Source organism: Orcinus orca, chromosome 19 (genome assembly GCF_937001465.1).
Source record: "Orcinus orca chromosome 19, mOrcOrc1.1, whole genome shotgun sequence".
NCBI lineage: Eukaryota > Metazoa > Chordata > Mammalia > Artiodactyla > Delphinidae > Orcinus > Orcinus orca.
Window position 1 is genome coordinate 19,884,473 of NC_064577.1, and position 17,976 is coordinate 19,902,448.

The window sequence follows — 17,976 nt, forward strand, 5'->3', positions numbered from 1 at the left end:
CTGTGTGTCTGGGTGTCAGCCTCACCTGCCTGACCCCTGTCCCCTTCCCGGAGGTCACGTGGGTGTGGCTGGGCAGCAAGGGCTTCTTTCCTGTACCTGCAGTAAGGTCCCCAGAGCCCTCCCCTCCCCTCCCCTCCATTCCAACCTCTCCCCCAGAGCCTGGCCCCTCTCCCAGCAGAATCTGGTCAGAATCCACGGGCTGCAGAATTCCAAAACAATCGTTGTATCTTTATTGACTTTTTTTTTTTTCTGAATGCAATGACTGTTTTTTTTTACTCTTAAGGAAAATAAACATCTTTTAGAAACAGCTCGATACACACAATCTTCAGTGTGAAGCAATATACTAATAAGAACACTAGTCGTCTTAACATTTACAGTCTTCATATATATTATATATATGTATATGTATACATATATATACACTATATAACGAGGCCGGATATAATACACACGTTCACCGTTTTACAGTCATATGTACAGGAAGTTTCTAGGGCGGCCCCGGGCTGGGGCTGCATCAGGCCTATCGAAGCGTGGACAGAGCTGAGGACACGGACAGACAGGCGGACGAACTGGCGGGCACTGGCCCGGGCGGTGGTGGCTGCTTGGGGAAGGAGGCAGCGCCGGAGCCCCCTTCCCAGCAAGGGCCCCGTGCTGAGGGGCACACGATGCACGGCGGCGACACACGGGAGAAGCGAGCATGTTCCCAACATATATACATTCTATGTGACATATATATAGAGGGGCACACAGGTGTGTACATGGATCTAGCGCTGTCTCCGCTCCCGTGCGAGTGGCGCTGCGGCCCCCGGAGACGGTGGTCGTGCAGAGGGTCGGTCATGCGTCTGCCGGGGGTGCACTCTGGTCGCGACTTTTAGTTTTGCGCTCCCAGGCTGGGCTCCGGGGACGGGGCGGACTGGAAGGGAGACGAGCAGAAGCCAGCGGGAGCCAGTCCGGCCCACGCCCGGGGAGCCCGCATCCCCTGAGCACGGGCCCCAGGCCCCCGGCCCTCCCGACCCGCACAAAGGTTTTGGCCAAGGCTGGGAAGGAAGGGCGCACAGCCTACGGCCCCTCCTGCGCCGGACAGGCTTCGGCTCCCCCCGCCCCCAGCCTCGTTCCAGGAGACACGTCCTGGAGGGAAGCCAGCCTCGGCCTCTTCGGACCCCACCCCACTCCCAGGGTGCCCAGCTGCGTGCCACTACCGACCCACGTAGAATGTGTGCCACGTCGTCCTGAAACTTCCAGGGGGAGAAGCGTATCCCCAGGCTAAAGGCCTCCCACCCACGCCGGAGCCTGGGTGTTCCAAGGAGTCTGGCCGCTCCGCGGGCTCCCCCTCTCCAAGCCTGGCCGGGGGATGGGGGCGAGAAGGCCCTGTGCCGTCCGGTTCCGGGAGCAGACGGATCCAGAACCTGTTTTCTTCCCGACCGGGGACCACTAGTTTCCGCCCGAGGAGGCCAGATCCAAGATCCGGGTTCCGGATCAAGGATCGGCTCTGGACCCGCGCCGGAAGCAGCGCGAAGGCGCGGGGGCTGCGCCGGCGGCTCCTCTCCTCGGCGTCGGCGGCGTCGGCGGGCGGGCGGGCGGGCGGGCTGGCGGGCGGGCGGGATCAGGCGGCTCCTCCGGCCGGGGGTGGATTACAATGGCAGCCTCTGCGGGGAAGAGACGCGCGGCTAGTTACTGACTGCGGGGCACCTGCCGAGCAGTCAACTCCTCCAGACCCGCCCCTCGGCCCCGACCCCGCCCGCTCCTCCAGAGCGAGGCCCCACCTGCAGCTTTGCCCGTAGGCCAGTCCCCGCGCCCCGCCCCGCCCCGCCCCGGGCTGGCCCCGCCTCCCGCACGTGAGGGCTGTATAAATGGCCCGGGGCCCACCCGTGCTGATCCGCCCCCGCCTGGTCCGCCCGGAGCCGGCGTTCCCGCGCCGGGGCTCCTCTCCAGCCTGGGCCCCTCCAGGGGAGGCTCGCGGTCACCCACCTTATGTTTGGGGCATTTCAAAGAAAAGTTCTCTTCGATGAATATGCAACCTGTGAGCAAGAGAAGTTCGTGCGGTCAGAACGGCGTCTTGTCTGGCCGGGAGGGGGGCCCACCGCCCCGAACGCCCTCAGCTGCAGGTTTTTTTTTCAAAGAATAAGTCAGCCTCTGCTAGAAATCCGACCCAGTCCGAACTCGGTCAGCCCTCCAGCCCCGCTGGCCTATCTGTCCTTTACTCTCCTTTCCCCTCCCTCTGGAACCCCCTTTGGTCATGGGGAGGCCTCCCCACTCTCCCCCTCGCCCTCCCCCCTCTCCCCCTCGCCCTCCCCCCTCTCCCCCTCGCCCTCCCCCCTCTCCCCCTCGCACTCCCCCGCTGTGCTTTGCTGGGCCGCACTGGTCACTCCCTCCTGTGGTCCGGGCCCAGCCCCTAGGTAGGCCTTGACGCCCAGGGGGCGCAGTGAGCGTGTGTTGACCACCTGGGGCTGGGGTGGCACTTCCGGAGGCACCACGCTCAGCCGCCCCCAGCAGCCACTCTGGACGTGGGGAGGCAGGGCCAGTCACCCATCCCCAGCCCCTCTCCTGGTGTCTGCACTTGGGGAGCCAGGGCCCCGCTGACAGAGTGGGCTGGGGCCTGGTGCTCGCTCTGCTAGCTCCAATGTCGGCTGCCTAACAAAGGGTGCAGGGTCAGTGGGCCGGGGCAGCTCTGGTGTCCCGCGGTCTGAGGGTCCGGCCCAGACCCCTGGAGAGCCCCACGGAGGACCGTACTTCCAGACCCGGGTCGGGCAGGTGCAAGGTGCTGACCAGGGGCTGGGTAACTGCCGGGGGCTCCTGCCTGCCCAGCTCACTCCCTGGGTTCCCCCCGTGCCCCCCTGCTGCCTGGAGCCGGGCCCCCCTCCCCTCTGGCTGCTAGGCTCACTAGTCCTGCCCCCTTCTCTGGCCACTGTACCCCCTCCACGCCCCTCCCCTCACACCACCCCCTCCGGGCTCTGCCAAACTCTCCAACCTTTAGGCAGATGCCTCAAGTTCAACCCCAAAGGGAGCTGCATGTGCGGGGATTAACCGCCCCCCCCACCCGGCCTTGCACAGCCCCTCTGTGAAGGAGAGAGGGGGCTGCCCAGCTGGACCTGGTGGAGCGGGGAGGCCATGCAGAGCAGAGAGGAGCTGGCCCAGCTGGGGCCCCAGCTCATCTGGGTCCACCAGCCTCAGCTGAGCTGCCGGCTGAGTACGGCCGGCCACCTGGGTGAGCTCAATCTGGCATGCGGCAGGGCCCGCCTGCCCACACACACCCTCCTGAGATGTGCTGGAGGCTGGGCCTGGAAGGTCCGGTGGCTGATACACCAGTGGCACAGCCTGCCCTGCCTTGGGCCTGCTCACTGACCTGGGGACGCTGGCCACCTTCCTCTCCCCCCTCCTCCCAGCATGGCCCGGCTTCCTGTGCGTGCAAAGCCTCTGAGGCGCAGGCTCCATCTGCACCTGCAGCCCCGCTCTCCGGAATGCAGGGCTCCGTCACAGGTCTGCTCAGGCCAGCATCTCATCTGCCCTCTGCGGCCCTACAGAGAGCCCTACTAGATGGGGAATCCCTCAAAAACATCACTGGAAACAGTTTGTATCGCTCTAAGCCTGGTATATATGTCCCACCACAAGCCAGCTCCTGCCCATCTCCCTTGACCTCTTGAGGACTGGCTTCAATGTCACCTCCTCCTAGAAGCCCTCCTGGATTCCCTCCCAACTCAGGATGGATCTCTCAGCACAGTCTCTCCTTGTCTGGTCTCCGTAACTTTAGGCAAGGATCACGGTTTTCCTGTCTGTCCCACTGAGACGTGAGCCCCCAAGGAGGCTGGGAAGCTGCAACACCGGAGAGGACAGCGCGCAGGACGTGGAGCCGGCCAGACAGTGAGTCACCCCCTGGTCCTATTCCTGCAGTGCTGTGGCCACGGGTAAGACAGCCTGTCTGTGAAGGTGCCGCTGGAGACAGTGCAAGGCCTGGCACGGGGCTGGCAGAGCGCAGGCGCAAACCTAATCACTGCGGGAGAAGAGCTGCAGCCCGCGGCACCTGTTCCTGGAGGTCAGGCCCGGGGTCTGGTGAAGTGGCGGAGTCCACATTACAATCTGGTTCCCGCGGCCCTCAGGGCAGGGTGTGGAGCCAGAGCGGGCCCCATGTCCCGCTCCAGCGCGTTCCCTCCCTGAGGTGCTAGCGCCTCAGCCCTCACCAAGGAACCGTCACTGCTCAGTCCCGTGTGTGCTCCTGGGGGCGGCTCGGTGCGGGCTGATGCCAGGAAGTGGCATTCAGGTGGGAAGAGGGGTCCCTGGGCTGTGGGAGCAGCGAGGGTCCTGCCAGGAGATGCCTCTGCCCTGCCGTCGTGCGACAGGGTCACGATAACCTCACCCTCTTCCAGGGCAGCAGGGGGCGGGGGACAGAGATTGCAGGGGCTGGCCCCCAAATCGGACCGGGGCTGCCCTTTCCGGGTCGTGCTTGTGATCTCACTCCCTGCTCCAGACGGCTGCAGAAAGAAGAAATGACTCTAACTTCAGCTTTATAGATGGGGAGCCGAGTGCAGAGACAGTGGTGGACTCACCCAGTCCACACCTGAAGCATGCCACCAGGACTGGGGGCTCCGGGCTCTCTGGCCCAGGCCATCAGTATGCCACCTGCCTGGTGATGGTAGGTGCTCGATAAATGCCCGCGGGTCAAGTGAGTGGGGGAGTGGAGAGAATGGGGCAGGTGCAGGGGAGCCTGGTCCTGACTCCAGGGCCCACTGTCCTGCTTAAACCTTCCACAGCTGTGCCGTGGAGCCAGGGGGAGTCTGTCTTGAGCTTCCTCTTCTTCCATCTCACTCAATTTTTGTTACTGAACTATCTTTTCTCGTTTTTCTCCAACCCAGTGAACTCCTATTCAGCCTTTTCCCAAGGCCCAGCCCAGTAGCCCTGCTCTTGGAGGCCCGAGACCCTCCCGAGCTGTAGGCGCCCCTCGGCAACGGCAGCTCACATACAGCTTTCCACTTTGTGCTTCTGGGCCCTCCTCCAGCAGGTGGCTGGGGACGGACGTGTCTCCTTGTCACCAGCACTGCCCAGCTCAGGGCCCAGCCGAGAGACATGAGAAGGTAAAGAATTGCTGGGGCAGGAGAAGGGGGAAGCCGACGGGTCAAGTGGGGTCAGCTCGAGGAGCTGTGCCTGCGTCCCCCGACCTTCGGTCCCCTTGGGCTGGCTCTTACCCGCATCGCTGGCACATGGGTAATGGTAGGTGTGGATGCATCCTTTGTGGCAGCACCCGATGGTGGCCCCGGCTTCCTGGCAGCTGGAACAAGTCTGGCGAGGAGAGAGGGAAGACAGGTGAGTCTGCAGTCGAGGGGCCTGGCCCCCACCCCTTCCTCCCAGGGGGCCCTGGAAAGGCAGCTTGGAGGGAGGCTCAGAATGGACGTCCACAGGGTTGGTTTTGTGGCAGCCGCCGGCCTGGCACCTTGGGTGGGGGGAGCTCTCAGGGCGGGAAAGCAACCATCTTGTGGATAAGCCTCGGCGTCCCGCAGGCCCGGGCGAGCCCCGGCTCAGCCCCTGCACAGCCCCTGCACCGCGCGACCTCAGCCAAGCAACTCCGCTCCTCCCGCCTCCTCCATACAGGGGGACAGCGCCTGCCTTACGGGACAGTCGTGAAGATGAAATGAGCAACTCCGTGTGCCCAGCGGATGACAACGCACAGGGCCAGTCACCGCCCGGCTGTGCCCTCGCCCGCCAGCTCCTCCCCACAGCCTCCGGGTGGGCAGCTTCACGGACGCCACTTCACAGACAGTGAAGCTGAGGCCCCCGCTCCAGGCGGAGGTGGTAAGTATCATTTCCTACCCTTTCCGGGGTCAGAACAAGCACTGGACCGAGTCGGTGCTCTACTCAGAGAGGCTGCTCACCCTGCCCAGGACCCACGAGGAGGAAACAGCCACTGCCTGAACGCGGGGTTCATGTAAACCCTACGCCGGCCGGCACGGCAGCTGGCCCACTCGGCCTCTCAAAAGCCAAAACCGTGGTCTGAGCTTGGGGGCTGCCCCAGGTTGGGCCCAGCTGCCTGCAGGGGGACGTGCCAGGACAGGATGGCGATGCCAGGAAGCCCCTTGGAAGCAAAACCTGAGGCCTGGGGAGGGACAGGCTGGTCCCCAGATCCTGCAGACCCCCTGTGCAGCAGGGGAGTGAGGTTTGGGAGGGGGAGGGGGCAGGCCCCCGCTCGGAGGCTAAGCCACTGAAACCAGTAACTGCAGTTCGTGACACACCAGGCACACGTGGAGGCCGCCTCTTGAGAACACCCCGATGGCATCAGCATCGCTTTATTTTATACAGGTGAGGGATGAGATCTCAGAAAAGCCGAGTAACTTGCCCAAGGGCACACAGCTCAAGAGCAGCTGGACGGGCTTTGAGCCCAGCAACCCTGCTGGAGCACAGGCTGGCGGTCATGGTGCCTCACTGCTCGGGGTGGGGGGCAGGGGTGGGCTCCTTCCCATGCCAGGGACTGATGGGGACCCCACACCCAGCAGGTGGGAGGCCAGGAATGAGTCTTCTCACGCCCTCCCTGGGCCTAGCCTGAGAAGTGCCTGGGCATGCGCGTCCTGGAGCCGAGCTGGGGTGGGGGCTGGGGGTCGGTCTGGAACATCCATTGCCTCGGGACGGCAGTCTCCTTCTGCTCAGGACTGAGCCTCCTAGGGCTCTGTGGCGAAGGTGTGACGGAGCAGGAGTGGGCCCCCAGACCGGGCCCAAGTGGCCCTTCATGGCTAAACAGCGACAGTGGGCTCCTCTGGTGACGGCCTCATGCCACCCCGCCTGCACTGAGGCCCCCAAACCCTTGAGACAGGCATCTTAGATGTGGAGAAATGGAGGTACGGAGAGGCCTCGGGCCCTTCCGACCCCAGCGCCCACGTTCTGAGCTGTTCTCCTGGGTGGGTGATGGGGGGCCTGGGAGTTTGTGGGGAGAGGCAGCCTCTGGGCAGACTAGGAAACTGAGGTCCCTGGAGGTGGGCACAGCACGGCTCAGGGCGGGTAGGTGTATAGGGGCCCCCAGGAAGGGACACGGAAGAGGGGTGCCCCCGGGCCTGTGCAGAAGTTCTGTTCCCGCAGAGCCAGGGTGCTGATGGGTGTGAAGGCCGGGGTCCGGCTGTCCCCGCAGCCCCACCCTGCTGACGGGCTTCGGCGCCCCGAGGCTCACAGAGGACGGTGACTTGCTGGGGTCACAGACTGGCTCTTGGGGCAGAGCTGGGATTGGAACCGGGGTCTGCCCGACGCCAAGGCTGCACGCTACCACGGAGCTCCGAGGCAGAAAGGGTCTTGGGGGGACGGGCGGCCCACGGAGGTCTGGGCTTGTCAGTGGGCAGGGGGCTGAACCATGACCTGGGAAACCCCAGACCCCGCCCGTCTTTGCAGGCAGGGTGTCCTCCAGGTGCGGGCGCTGCTTTAATGAGCTCCGCCTGGCCCGGGATCTCCTCTCTGGCAGGGCGGCCGGTGACCACCCCTGTTCTGACCTTCCCAGGGATGCTCCCAGGGTGGGAGGCCGCTGGACCATTACTGGAGGATGGCACAGCGGGCAGAGATGGGGCGACCGGGCCAAGCTCCGGCTCTGTGACGTAACAGCCGCGTGATGCCAGGAAACCGCAAGGCCACTTGGCCCCCCGGCTTCCTCCCCAGGCCAACAGGAGGTTGGTGCAGTGAGGTGAGACCAAAGCGCCTGGAACAGGTGACCTGGGAAAGGGGGGGTTGGCCCCTGTGCTTGGACAAGGTGCAGAAGCAGCGCAGCCCAGTGGGGCGGAGCAAGCCGGGGAGACTTTCAGGAGGCCACAGGTGGCCGCTAGCTGGCCTGGTGATCGGAGCGTTTGGTATTATCTTTTAATGGCGGGAGACACCTGAACCTATTTCAGGGCTGCTGGGAAGGAGGCAGTGAGGAGGGAGAGAAGCAGACACACAGGAGGGAGGGGAGGAGACCGGAGGCAGGAAGGGTGAGGGCTCCAGGTCTTGGGGCTGCTGTCGGGCTAGAGGACCCCGCACGGACAGGGTCAGGCGCCAGAAACAGGGAGGTGTGGGCAGCCCAGTAACGCCCCCCTGCCCAGCATAGGGCTGTCCGCGTGGCTGGTGCCGGGGTGGGGGTACCCAGAGGGAACAGGTGGGCAGGTGGGGTGGGCACAGGGCGGTGGGGCCCCGAGGGCTGGGGAGGGGGGCAGGAGCACAGGCTGCAGGAGAGAGTGCCGAGTCCCACCCCATCCCCGGGAGTGAGGGGATCGGGGGTCCCCTCGGTGATCGGAGTAATGGTCACACTGCTGAGACAACATGCTAGTGTCATCCAGGTGGCTGCCACTGTCACTGGCCCCAGGAGATAGTCACGGAGCACGTGGACAGGCCAGGCATGGCTGTAATAGCTTTATGGGTGTGAACTCACATAATCCTCAGGGCCCCTACCACAGGGGACTATCATGCCCACTTTAGAGATAAGGAAACGGAGGCACAGAGAGGTTAGGTTATATTCTTGGAGACACACAGCAAGGGGCAGCGCTGGGCCCTAAACCAAGCCCTCAGCGACTGCAGTTCCTCAGGGGACGTTTTAGGGCCTCGCAGGAAAGGTTCCTGGACCACCTGCCCCTAAGGGCTCACAGTCCAGCCACCTGGTGCTGGAGAGGCTCTTTCCCCGCAGGTCCCGCTGCCCCTGAGGCCACGGAGGCAACCCCCTGACGTGCAGTTCTGGGGCCTGAGCATCTCAGCTGATGAGGTGAGCAGGGTGCTTGGGGGCTTGGGTGGGGGCGTGCTGCAGCCGGAAGGGGCCGAGTGCGTGCGTGGTGGGTACAGGGCTGAGCAGGCAGTAAGGGGCCACAGTGGGAGGTCTGGGGCAGGGCTGGGCAGATGTGTCCTGCCTCAGCCTGGAGCGTGCCTCCATGTTGTGGCTAGGCTCCCCGCGTATTCATTTGTGATTGTGGTGTGTTTGGGCCAAATTGTAGCATTAGAGAGATGGCCTGCCTGCCTGCAGAACCCGAGGTCCCCACCGGCTGGGCTGGCCTCTTACCATGTCCATGGCCACCTTCATGGCCTCCTGCAGCCCAAAGAGCTTCCCGGCCACCAGGTAGACCCCGCCCGTCCACACGGCGCAGGCCTCGTGCACCCAGTGCTCCTGTGCGTCCCCGCCAGGCTCTGCCGGCGGCTCCTTGCTGCACTCGTGCTTGCGGCTCCTGTCAGCTGGGGCTGTCTCTTCACCACCTTCCCCCCGACCGTCACAGCAGTAGCAACTCTGCAGCCGCCGGGACAGGCCCCGGGCGCTGGTGCGCAGGGAGCCCTGCTTGGCTGGATCGGCTGGGCCGTCAGGCCTGGGGGGCTTCCCGGTGGTGGCGGTGGTGGTGGCGGCAGCGGCAGCTGGGCACTCGAGGCCTTTGAGTGTCCTCTCAAGAGGCAGCGAGGCCTCCTCGTAGGTGCTCTCTGGCCGCACCTTCTCCTTGAGTTTTGGCTTCTTTTTGGGGAGGCAGTGTCCGGGGTAGTAGGGCCCACAGAGGTCCCCGAGGTCCTTGAAGTTGGCTGGGTTTTGGCAGAGGCAGCAAACAAGGCAAGAGGTACTCAGGGCCTTGGAGACCACGGGCCCCAGATGCATGGTGGAGGAGAGGGGCAGGGAGGGCCGAGGCTGCAGGACGGAGCCTCCAGGGAGCGTGGCTAGGGAGGCCCCGGCCGCGTCCAAGGAGGAGGAGCAAGAGGATGAAGAGGAGGAAGGCTTCCTGTGGGGCTTGGGCTCGTCTCCGGGGGAGTTGACAACAGTGCATACGGTGGTGAACGCATCCCGCTTCTCCACCCGCACGAAGGGCGAGAAGGCGGGGGTGCGGCTGTCTGCTCGCAGCCGCTTGCAGGAGGAAATGTATTTGAGGCGGATTTCAGGCTCTGCGGGATCCAGGGGCAGCACCTGCTGCTGCCGCCGCCGCTTGGCACGCCCCTTACAGGGTGAGGTGGTGGCGTTCTTGGCCCGGCCCCGCGTCAGGCGCTTCCGCTTGGAATAGCTGCTGTAGTTGGCATGGCCAGGCTGCTTCTGTGCCCTCACCTGGGGCTGGCAGGGCCGGCCCTCAGGGGGCTGGGAGGCCAGCCCCAGCTCCTCCATCTTTGGCTTCTTGCCTCCTCCGCCAGGGCTGTCCTCGCTGCCCCCCTGCGTGCTGCTGGCCGTCAGGAGCAGAGCTGGGCCGAGATGAGGCCTCTTCTCCAGGGAGCCTTTGGGGAGTCCGAGGGCTCCAGCCCTGCCTTTCCGGCTTCTCTTCTTAGGTGCCAGGGCAGTGCCCCCGGGCAGTAGGGCCTCTGGGGATGTGAAGGCCTCAGTTTTGAAACCGTCGGTCGAGGACAGTTTCTTATTGTTCACGAGTTTGCCTTTTAAGGATCTGTTGGTCGGATTTCTGCATAACGGATCGGCCCCCAAGGCTGCTGGGAACTTCTGCCCAGTGCTCACGTTTAAGAGACCTTCTTCTGCCCCCAGCGGGCTGCCCCCTGCGCTCTTGAGCCCGCGGTCCTTCTCGGGGAGGGATGGGCTCAGAGGATTCCCGGGAGGGGCCCCCGGTGCTCTGCACGCGAACTTTTTCAGGCTGGGCGAGGTGATCTTCTGCACGATGGCCTCCAGCTTCAGGCCCCGGCCTTTCCGGGGGGGCAGCACCTTGGTCTTCATGGCCCCCTGGACGGACGCCCGTGAGGCCAGCTTCAGGCTGGCGTCAGGGGTCTCCGGGGGCGGCGGCTTTGCCGTGGGCTCACCGTTGCCCTTGGTGGGCTTGGCCTTCTTGGGAGACGTCATCCTCTTGAAGAGGGTGGGAGGGCCCTCGGCCCCCTCCTCCTTCGTGTCCCCGCTGGTGCTGCCGCTGCGTAAGACCAGGTTGCGCTTCTTGGTGGGGACAGGTGCCATGAAGGCCGACTTCCTCTTGAGGGTGTGGAGGGGCCGATCGGAGAGCTTGCCGCCTGCACCAGGCTTGGGGACCCTTGCCCGCTGGCCCGCCCTGCCCTCCTTCTGGGGGCTACCGGCGACCTTGAACGTGGCGGGCAGGTGGTTGTTGGCGAGGAGCTTCTTGGCGGCGCGGCAGTTGGGGAGCCGGCTCTCCGAGGCCCGCCGCCGCTTGCAGTGGAAGGCCTCCTGGGTCCTGGTGCGGGACCGGAGGATCATGGAGCGCTGGTCTTTGCCTGGTGCATCCGGCGAGTCTGTCTCCTTGGTCTTGGAGCCCATGGGGCTGCTGTCGGAGGCCACAGGCAGGGCAGCCGGGTTGCTGGGGCTGGATGCGGCCTTGGGGGAGGGCTTCCCCACCCGCTTGCCCGACTTGAAGGCAGCTCGCTGCTTGCCCCCCAGCTTGTCTGGGGGGGCAGGGGTGGTGGGAAGGCCTGGGGGTCCGGGCGTGCGGGGCTCACTCAGGGCCGTGAAGGAGCGGGTGCACATCCTGGGGAGCCCTTCCGAGGTCCCCCGGCCTGGGGCCCCCGCCCCTTCCATCTGTCCCTGGGGGGGGCCCGTGCACGATTCAGGGAGCAGCAGGTCTTTGGGCAGCGCCGGGGCCCTGCACGGGGAATCCTCGGCCTCGGGCAGCCCCCGGTGCACCCGCCGGCTCCGTAAGCTTTTGCCGCGAGGCACGGGCTCCTTCTTGGCGATGGGCGCCTCGGGCACAGCGGGCTTGTTCGGCTTCTGGGTCAGGGAGGCTTCCGGGGCCAGGGCGGTGGAATGCCCTGGGGCCAGCGCCCCCTCGGGCCCCTCTTCCCCTGGCTTCATGTGGGAGAGGGAGGACTCGAACCAGCTCTGCACCTTGGACTCGGTGCCCACGGTGGGGCCCAGCAAGATGACGGACTCGCCAGACAGGGCACACGGGGAGCCCCAGCCGGCCTTGGGGTCCAGCACCTCCTCCACCTCCTCCTTGCCACACAGCAGTGGGGCCTTGGGCGACAGCGGGTCCTGCAGGCCCGGCCTCTGCTCGGGGCTGCCCAGGAGCTCGCACAGAGACGAGTACTCCTCCGCCTCCAAGTCCCCCTTCCTGCCGGCGGGCGGCAGCAACGGGAGGTCTCCGAAGTCAGCGGCGGAGCAGCAGTGCCGGCTGTCCTCCAGCCACCGGTCGGCCTTGCCCACCTCGGGACACTGCAGCAGCCCGCCCGCCTCCTCCTTCACCCCTCCCCCCTCCTCCTGCTGGGAGTCCCGGGGCACCACGGCCTTCTCCGCCGAGGGCTGCTCCTCCTGGAAGCCCAGGCAGGCCGAAGCCTCGCGGGCGTCCTCCTGGCCAACGCTGTCGGTGGCCTTCCCGCCCTGCTCCAGGCCCTTGGCGAGCTCGCTGGGGTGCAGCCCCCACCGGGGACAGGCGTCCCCCAGGTTCTCCTCGGGCCAGGCGAAGGGGTTGGCGCTGTCCGCCGAGCTGGCGGCGGTTGTGTCTGGAAAGCAGTCGAAAGCCGCCGTGGCGGGGTCCGAGGCGGCGGCCCCCAGCGTGGGCTTGGCACCAAAGGAGAGGGGACCAGTTGTCTTCTTGGGGTCAGGGGTGGCGAAGCCCACGGAGGGATCTTCGAACAGCCCTGGGCCGAAGTCCTTGGTGCCGCTGCCCTTCTCCAGCTGTAGGGCCTCGGGCAGGGCGTCCTGCTCCCCCGGCCGCGGCCACGCACCCTTGGCCATGGGGTCCAAGCAGGCGCTGTGGTTCTCCAGCGAGAAGGGCGGCTTGCCGGTGTCCTTGGCCAGGCCGGGCGCCTCGGCCCAGACCTTGTCGGCCTTCTCGCTGATGGCCTCCTGCAGCCCCAGGATCTCGGAGGCCAGGTCCTCCTGTGCCAGGGCGCTGAGCAGCAGGCGCGGGCAGTCCCGCTCGCCAGCCACGAGCTTGGAGAAGCTGTCGAGCGGCAGGCTGCCGTGCAGGCTCTGGAAGGAGTCATCGGACTTGGTGGACATGTCGTCGGGCGAAGTCACAGAGCAGGTGGACACGGACTCGGGCTTGGCCTTGGAGCTGCCGTGGACCCTGGCGGGGCTGCCGCGGGCCTGGCTGCAGTAGAGGAAGCTGCGCTCCAGCGGGTCCTCGGAGCCGCTCAGGTAGTCGGCCTCGGGCGGCTCGGCGTGCGTGGACTGCGGGGTGCTGCTCAGCGGCTCCGACAGCGGCGTGCCCGCCGGCTCGGCCGAGTAGCCGCTGCCCTCGGGGCTGCAGTGCTGGCTCTTGTGCTGCTCCGGGGTCCGGGCCGCCAGGCTCTTGACGCCCTTCTTCTGGGGCATGGCCGCCTTGGAGAGCAGCAGCTGCTGCACAGTGTTGGAGATGTTCTCCACCTGCGAGGTCAGCGCCGTGAGGCTGTGCAGGCTCAGGTCTGACAGCAGGCTCTCGGGAAGCTTGTCCTTCTGTAGGGCCTTGCAGTTGGCGGCCTGGGCATCCACGGAGCCGGCGGCGTCCGTCGGGGAGGGGTTGAGCAGGGGCAGGAAGTGGCTGTGGTCCGCGAGACCGGCGGGGAAGGCTCCAGGGCCAAGCGGCTGCTGGTTGTAGGGAAAGTTCTCCAGGTTGGGCATCAGCGGCGACGGGGTGGAGCTGTAGGAAGGGGAGCGGCCCACGGAGCGAGCGGGCGAGTGGCTGGAGCCGGGGCTGAAGGTCTGGTAGTACTGCTCCGGGGTCCTGACGGCCGCGTCCGGCTGGCAGTAGCCGGGGCCCTGCTGCCCGTAGTGTTGGTACTTGGTGAGGCTCTGGTAGTGGAGGGTCTCCTGGGCGTGGTGGCGGCTCTGGAGGGCTTGCTGCTGCTGCTGCTTCTGTGGCTCGTAGCTGAGGCGCCCAGGCTGGTAGGCGTGAAGGCTCGGGACCCGCTGGCCTGGGGCCAGGCCGGCGTTGGCGGTCAGAGGCCTGTCGTGGGGCTGGGTGGACGGGGCCGTGCAGCTCTTGTAGGAGTGGGCCCCCTGCCCGCCACCCTGGCCGGTGGAGGAGTAGGTGGAGGAGACGGGGAAGGACTGGGACTGCTGGGGGAAGTGGCTGCCCGGGGGGAAGGGCAGGGGCGAGGCGAGGTCGTTCTGGGGTTTCTGCCTTTGGAGCTTGGGGTAAGCCAGGGGCTGCGACAGCTGCTGCTGGACGTGGAGGGTGTGAGTCCGAAAGGGCAGCTGGGCGCCCTGCTCTGGGTACTGCCGGGCGGGGGGCGCTGCTGTCTTCTTCATCAGGTTCTCGTCATATTTGCCCACCGCCCCTGGCAGGGGTTGCGGCTGCGGGGGTGGTGGCTGCGGCGCCCCCCAGGCCTGCAGGCCCTCCTCCCCCGAGTAGCGGCCGGGGTAGGGGCTGCCGTCCTGGACGGCGTAGCCCGCGAAGGACGGCCTCCCCTGCGCGGCCTGCGGCGAGGACAGGCCTTTGCTGGCGCGCGCCGCCGTGGCGGGCGTGCCGGCGCCGCCCTCGTAGCTGGGGAAGGGCTGCGGGCCGTAATAGTCCTTGGTCAGCAGACGCTGCCGGTCGCAGCTCAGCCCAGCCTGACTCGGCTGCCGGTAATTCTCCAGGCGAGATGTCTCCTGTGAGGTCTGCTGGTAGGTCTGTTGTTTGCCATGGAAACCACACCTTTCTCGAAAAGACTGCATGACTCGGGCTGGTTATCTGTGAAAAGAGAAAGGGCGAGAGGGAGGGCGGGGAGGGGCAGAGGGAGAGCGATTCAGACGAGCCATTTCCTCTCCCTCGGAGAGCCGGCCCCCCTCCCGGCCCTGCCCTCTCCCGCAGCCTCCCCACCAGCTGTGCACATATTGACAACTTCTGTGTCAGGGACGTGTGCTCTGTAATTCCCGCTCCGACAGGGATGGGTACAGGGAGGCCACCGAGGAGGGAGGTGCGCCCCGGCTGCCCAGCGCCAGGTCACTGGGGAGCTGCCCCCTCCCCCAGCCGGCTCCCCCCTCCCTCCCCCACAGCCCTTCCCTGCCATTTCAGAATCATTTAGCAGGGCAATTCCCGCTCCCCTGTCCCCTGGGGCTGCTGGATCCGGTAAGCTAGCCCCAGTGCAGCAGTGTTCAGGCGTGACCCAGCGTGCGGGGGGCTGGGGACAGCTTGCCCTGCCCCAGAAGCCACTCACCGAGGCCTGGCGTGCGCGCACGCGCGCACACGCACACACACACACACACCTCCTCCATCACTGCCATGCCATCTGGAATCTGTCTGTTCCTTCCAGCAGACGCTGATTAGGGGCTGCCGAGCCACTGTAGGCATAAAATGTCCCCTCCTCGACTCCCAGGAACGCAGGACGGCGGCACCTGCCTCCTATTTTTCATACCGTAGGCACGTAAACAGATTACGTGGCCCGGAGAGAGGCAGCACATGCTGATGGGGGACAGGGCTGCGGTCCCTCCACGTGAGAGGCAGCCCTGGGCCTCCTGGGTGGGCGGGGCCTGCACGGGGTCAGGGCCAGGCCGAGAGCCCATCTGTTTATGATTTTAGGGGCCGGCGCGCACAGGGTCCGACCTGCCCCAAAGCAGGATCGGGGGTCAGAAAGTGACCCTGGAGTGGGGGTGGGGGGGCCTTCAGGGCAGAACAACTGGATTCACATAACAGGCCAGCTGCAGCGTCCAGGCTAATGGTGGTCCTGCCGCCACCCAAGACCCTCGGAGGAGGGAGGAAGGAGAAAGGATGCCCCAGGCTCAGGAGTCCTCATGGCGAGGGCTGGCGGTAGCCTGCGTCCCTGGGCACGGCGTTTACACACACCATGCTCGCCTGCACAGCCCAGGCCCCCAGGAGGGCACAGGGAACCTCGCAGTGCCTGTTCCCAACCCCAAAGAGGAAGGGGTGGCTCGCCATGGGCTACGAGCCTCCAGGGCTCTGCGGGGGGAGCACAGAGAACGGGGTGGGGGACAGGCACACCTCCCCCAAGAGGTGCAGCTCACCCCTTCTTCACCCAGATCCCACCTCCATGCTCTCCTCATGCGGTGGCCGGGGGGTGGGGCGGGGTGCTGACCAGGGAGGGGTCAAGCCTGGGGCGGCCGGGCAACCCCAGAAACCCTGTCAGCACAGCCCAGGCCAACCTCCCTGCCCTTGGCAGTCGGCTGCCCGGACTCAGGGACTGAAGCCATGACCCTGGAGAGGGCTCGGCCCCTGCCCACAGGACGGGTCACAGCCCCATGCCATGTACTCTCCCTGGCTCATCACAGGCGCCCCGACACGGAGGAGACCCCCTTCTGACCCAGTTTAGTCCATCCTGGTAGCTGCAATCAAACACGACAGGAGGTGCCTGCCGTGACCCAGCCTCGGTTCCGCGGCGGCTCCCCGCCAGGTGGGCAGCCCGCACCTCCCCCATGGGGCTCCGGGAGGGGGGTGCCGGCGGGGGAGGGGAGGCTCCTTCTGCCCTTGGGCAGTGCACACGGGCACTCCCTCTGGCCCAGGCCTGAGCTGGCAGGTGGAGGCCTCTGCTCAGTGTCCTCTGCAGTCCCCGCGCTCTGCCCTCCCTGGCCTCGCTGATGAGCCCGGAATTCGCAAACCGAGGCCCACTCTGAAGGCTGCGCGTCGCATATCCGCACAAATTACATTTCGGCTTTTATTACCCAGATCGCTCTCATTTCCCGCTGAGCGTCTTGTGGCTATCGTTAACATTTCTACAGCTTTTTTTTTTTTTTTAATATTTTTTTGCATTCTCTACAAATGCGTTACCAGAAACGTTATTTAAAAAGAGTGCTCTGGCCAGTGTCCCCTTCCCTGTTTAATCAGTCCAGCTGCTGCGTCTTTGAATTTCGCAGAGCCGTATTACAGCGGGTTTTCCAACGCACAGGAGCAGCTGGACGCGGCGAAAGCATCTATCTCTAAGACAAGACAGTTCAATTAAAACACGCGAAGCCCAGTGGCTGGTGGAGAAGGCAGGCAAAACTGCCTCCCAGCACCACCTCCGACCCCAGGCCCAGGGAGGGGAGGGGAGCGCAGGAGCAAAGGCCACCTCTCAGAGCCACCAGGTCCCCGGCCCCCGCCAGCTCTGCCGGGAGAAGATGGGGCTCGGCCTCTTTAAAAGCTGCCTCAGGCCTGCCACAGGCTCTGTTGTTATTAATTATTATGATTATGATTAGTTTTCAAGAGCACTAGAAAAGGACAGGCAGGAGAGAGGCAGGCTGAGAGCTGGGGTGGGCGGCATCAGGAGGGGGCGGAAAGAGGTTCGCTGGGCAGAGATGGTGACCTCTGAACCCGGGAGGAGAGGTGGCAGCGGAGGGGTGCAGGCTGGGGGTCTGGCCTCTGTTCTGCTAGAGGGAGAAGGGGTGGGGGTCAGGGGAGGGCACCCAGTAACATACCTTCACAGGACGACTCCTGGTCCAGACCCGCCTCCCCCCCCCCCCCCCCCCCGCCCCCAGACACTTGGTCAAGGCCACATCTCAGGTTCTAGCCAAACTGGGAGGGAAGGAAGAAGGAAAAAGAGGAAAGAAGGAAGGGAGGAGGAAGTCAGTCCTGAGCTCCAGATCCGTCAGTGCTTCTGTGGCGACTCCTGTGAGCCGGCCTGCCCGGGCCCCTGGCCCAGGCAGAAACAGCGCAAAGCTGGGCCGGGCCGCAGGGCCCGCCCGTGCCCCGGTACTCCTCTAGCTCAGCGACGGGTCTCCCTGCTCCCCACGCCGTGAAAGGGGGCGTGACGAGCCCCACAGACACCCTCAGGCCCCAGGCACGAGGCCATCAGCCCCCGAAGGCCTTCGGCAGCAGGGCAACCAGGGCTCAGCCGTGTTTTCAGGCAAAGAGCACGGCTCTGCGGTCCCCGCACAGGCACTGCGGGACCCGCTGGGGTGGGGGGCAGGGGCAGCCTTGCCTGCGGTGCCTGCCCACCCCGTGTCTGCACACTCACTGCTTTGACTGTTCTGCCCTTTTACAGAGGAGCGAGGACCTGAGTGTGAGCCCCCCACAGGGCAGTTCCTCGTGACGGATGCCGCAGCGGCATGGACGGCCCTCGCCAAGAATTCCCAGTTTAGAGGAAGGCCCCTTGGGGCACGATAAGGAAATGGGGGTGCCCAGGCCCCCTCTGCAACCTGCGTGGCCCCAGAAGCCGGGTCGCCCCCACCCAACTGTAGGGAATCTACTAGTGGGCAGTGGTGGCCCCCGGCTGCCTGCTGTGCCCTGGGCAGCCTCAGAGACAACTCCC

At 65.6% G+C, this 17,976-nt stretch overlaps 1 protein-coding gene across 7 annotated transcripts in view; it reads right to left on the reverse strand.

Annotated features, from left to right (window-relative positions):
* Positions 1-225: 225 nt before the first annotated feature.
* RAI1 (retinoic acid induced 1) overlaps positions 226-17,976 on the reverse strand; it is a 105,794-nt gene continuing 88,043 nt past the window's right edge. For 3 of the 7 annotated variants that reach the window (XM_049701956.1, XM_049701957.1, XM_049701958.1), the window contains 4 exons: positions 8,984-14,486; positions 5,178-5,271; positions 1,969-2,018; positions 227-1,646 (listed from right to left, as the gene is read on the reverse strand). In XM_049701956.1, coding sequence (XP_049557913.1) covers positions 1,632-1,646; positions 1,969-2,018; positions 5,178-5,271; positions 8,984-14,470 — 5,646 coding nt within the window. In that variant the 5' untranslated portion in view covers positions 14,471-14,486 and the 3' untranslated portion in view covers positions 227-1,631. Of the gene's footprint in view, positions 1,647-1,968; positions 2,019-2,316; positions 5,272-8,983; positions 14,487-14,952; positions 17,158-17,976 lie in introns of those variants that run through there. The other 4 variants (XM_049701960.1, XM_049701961.1, XM_049701959.1 and 1 more) reach the window with 3 other exon arrangements.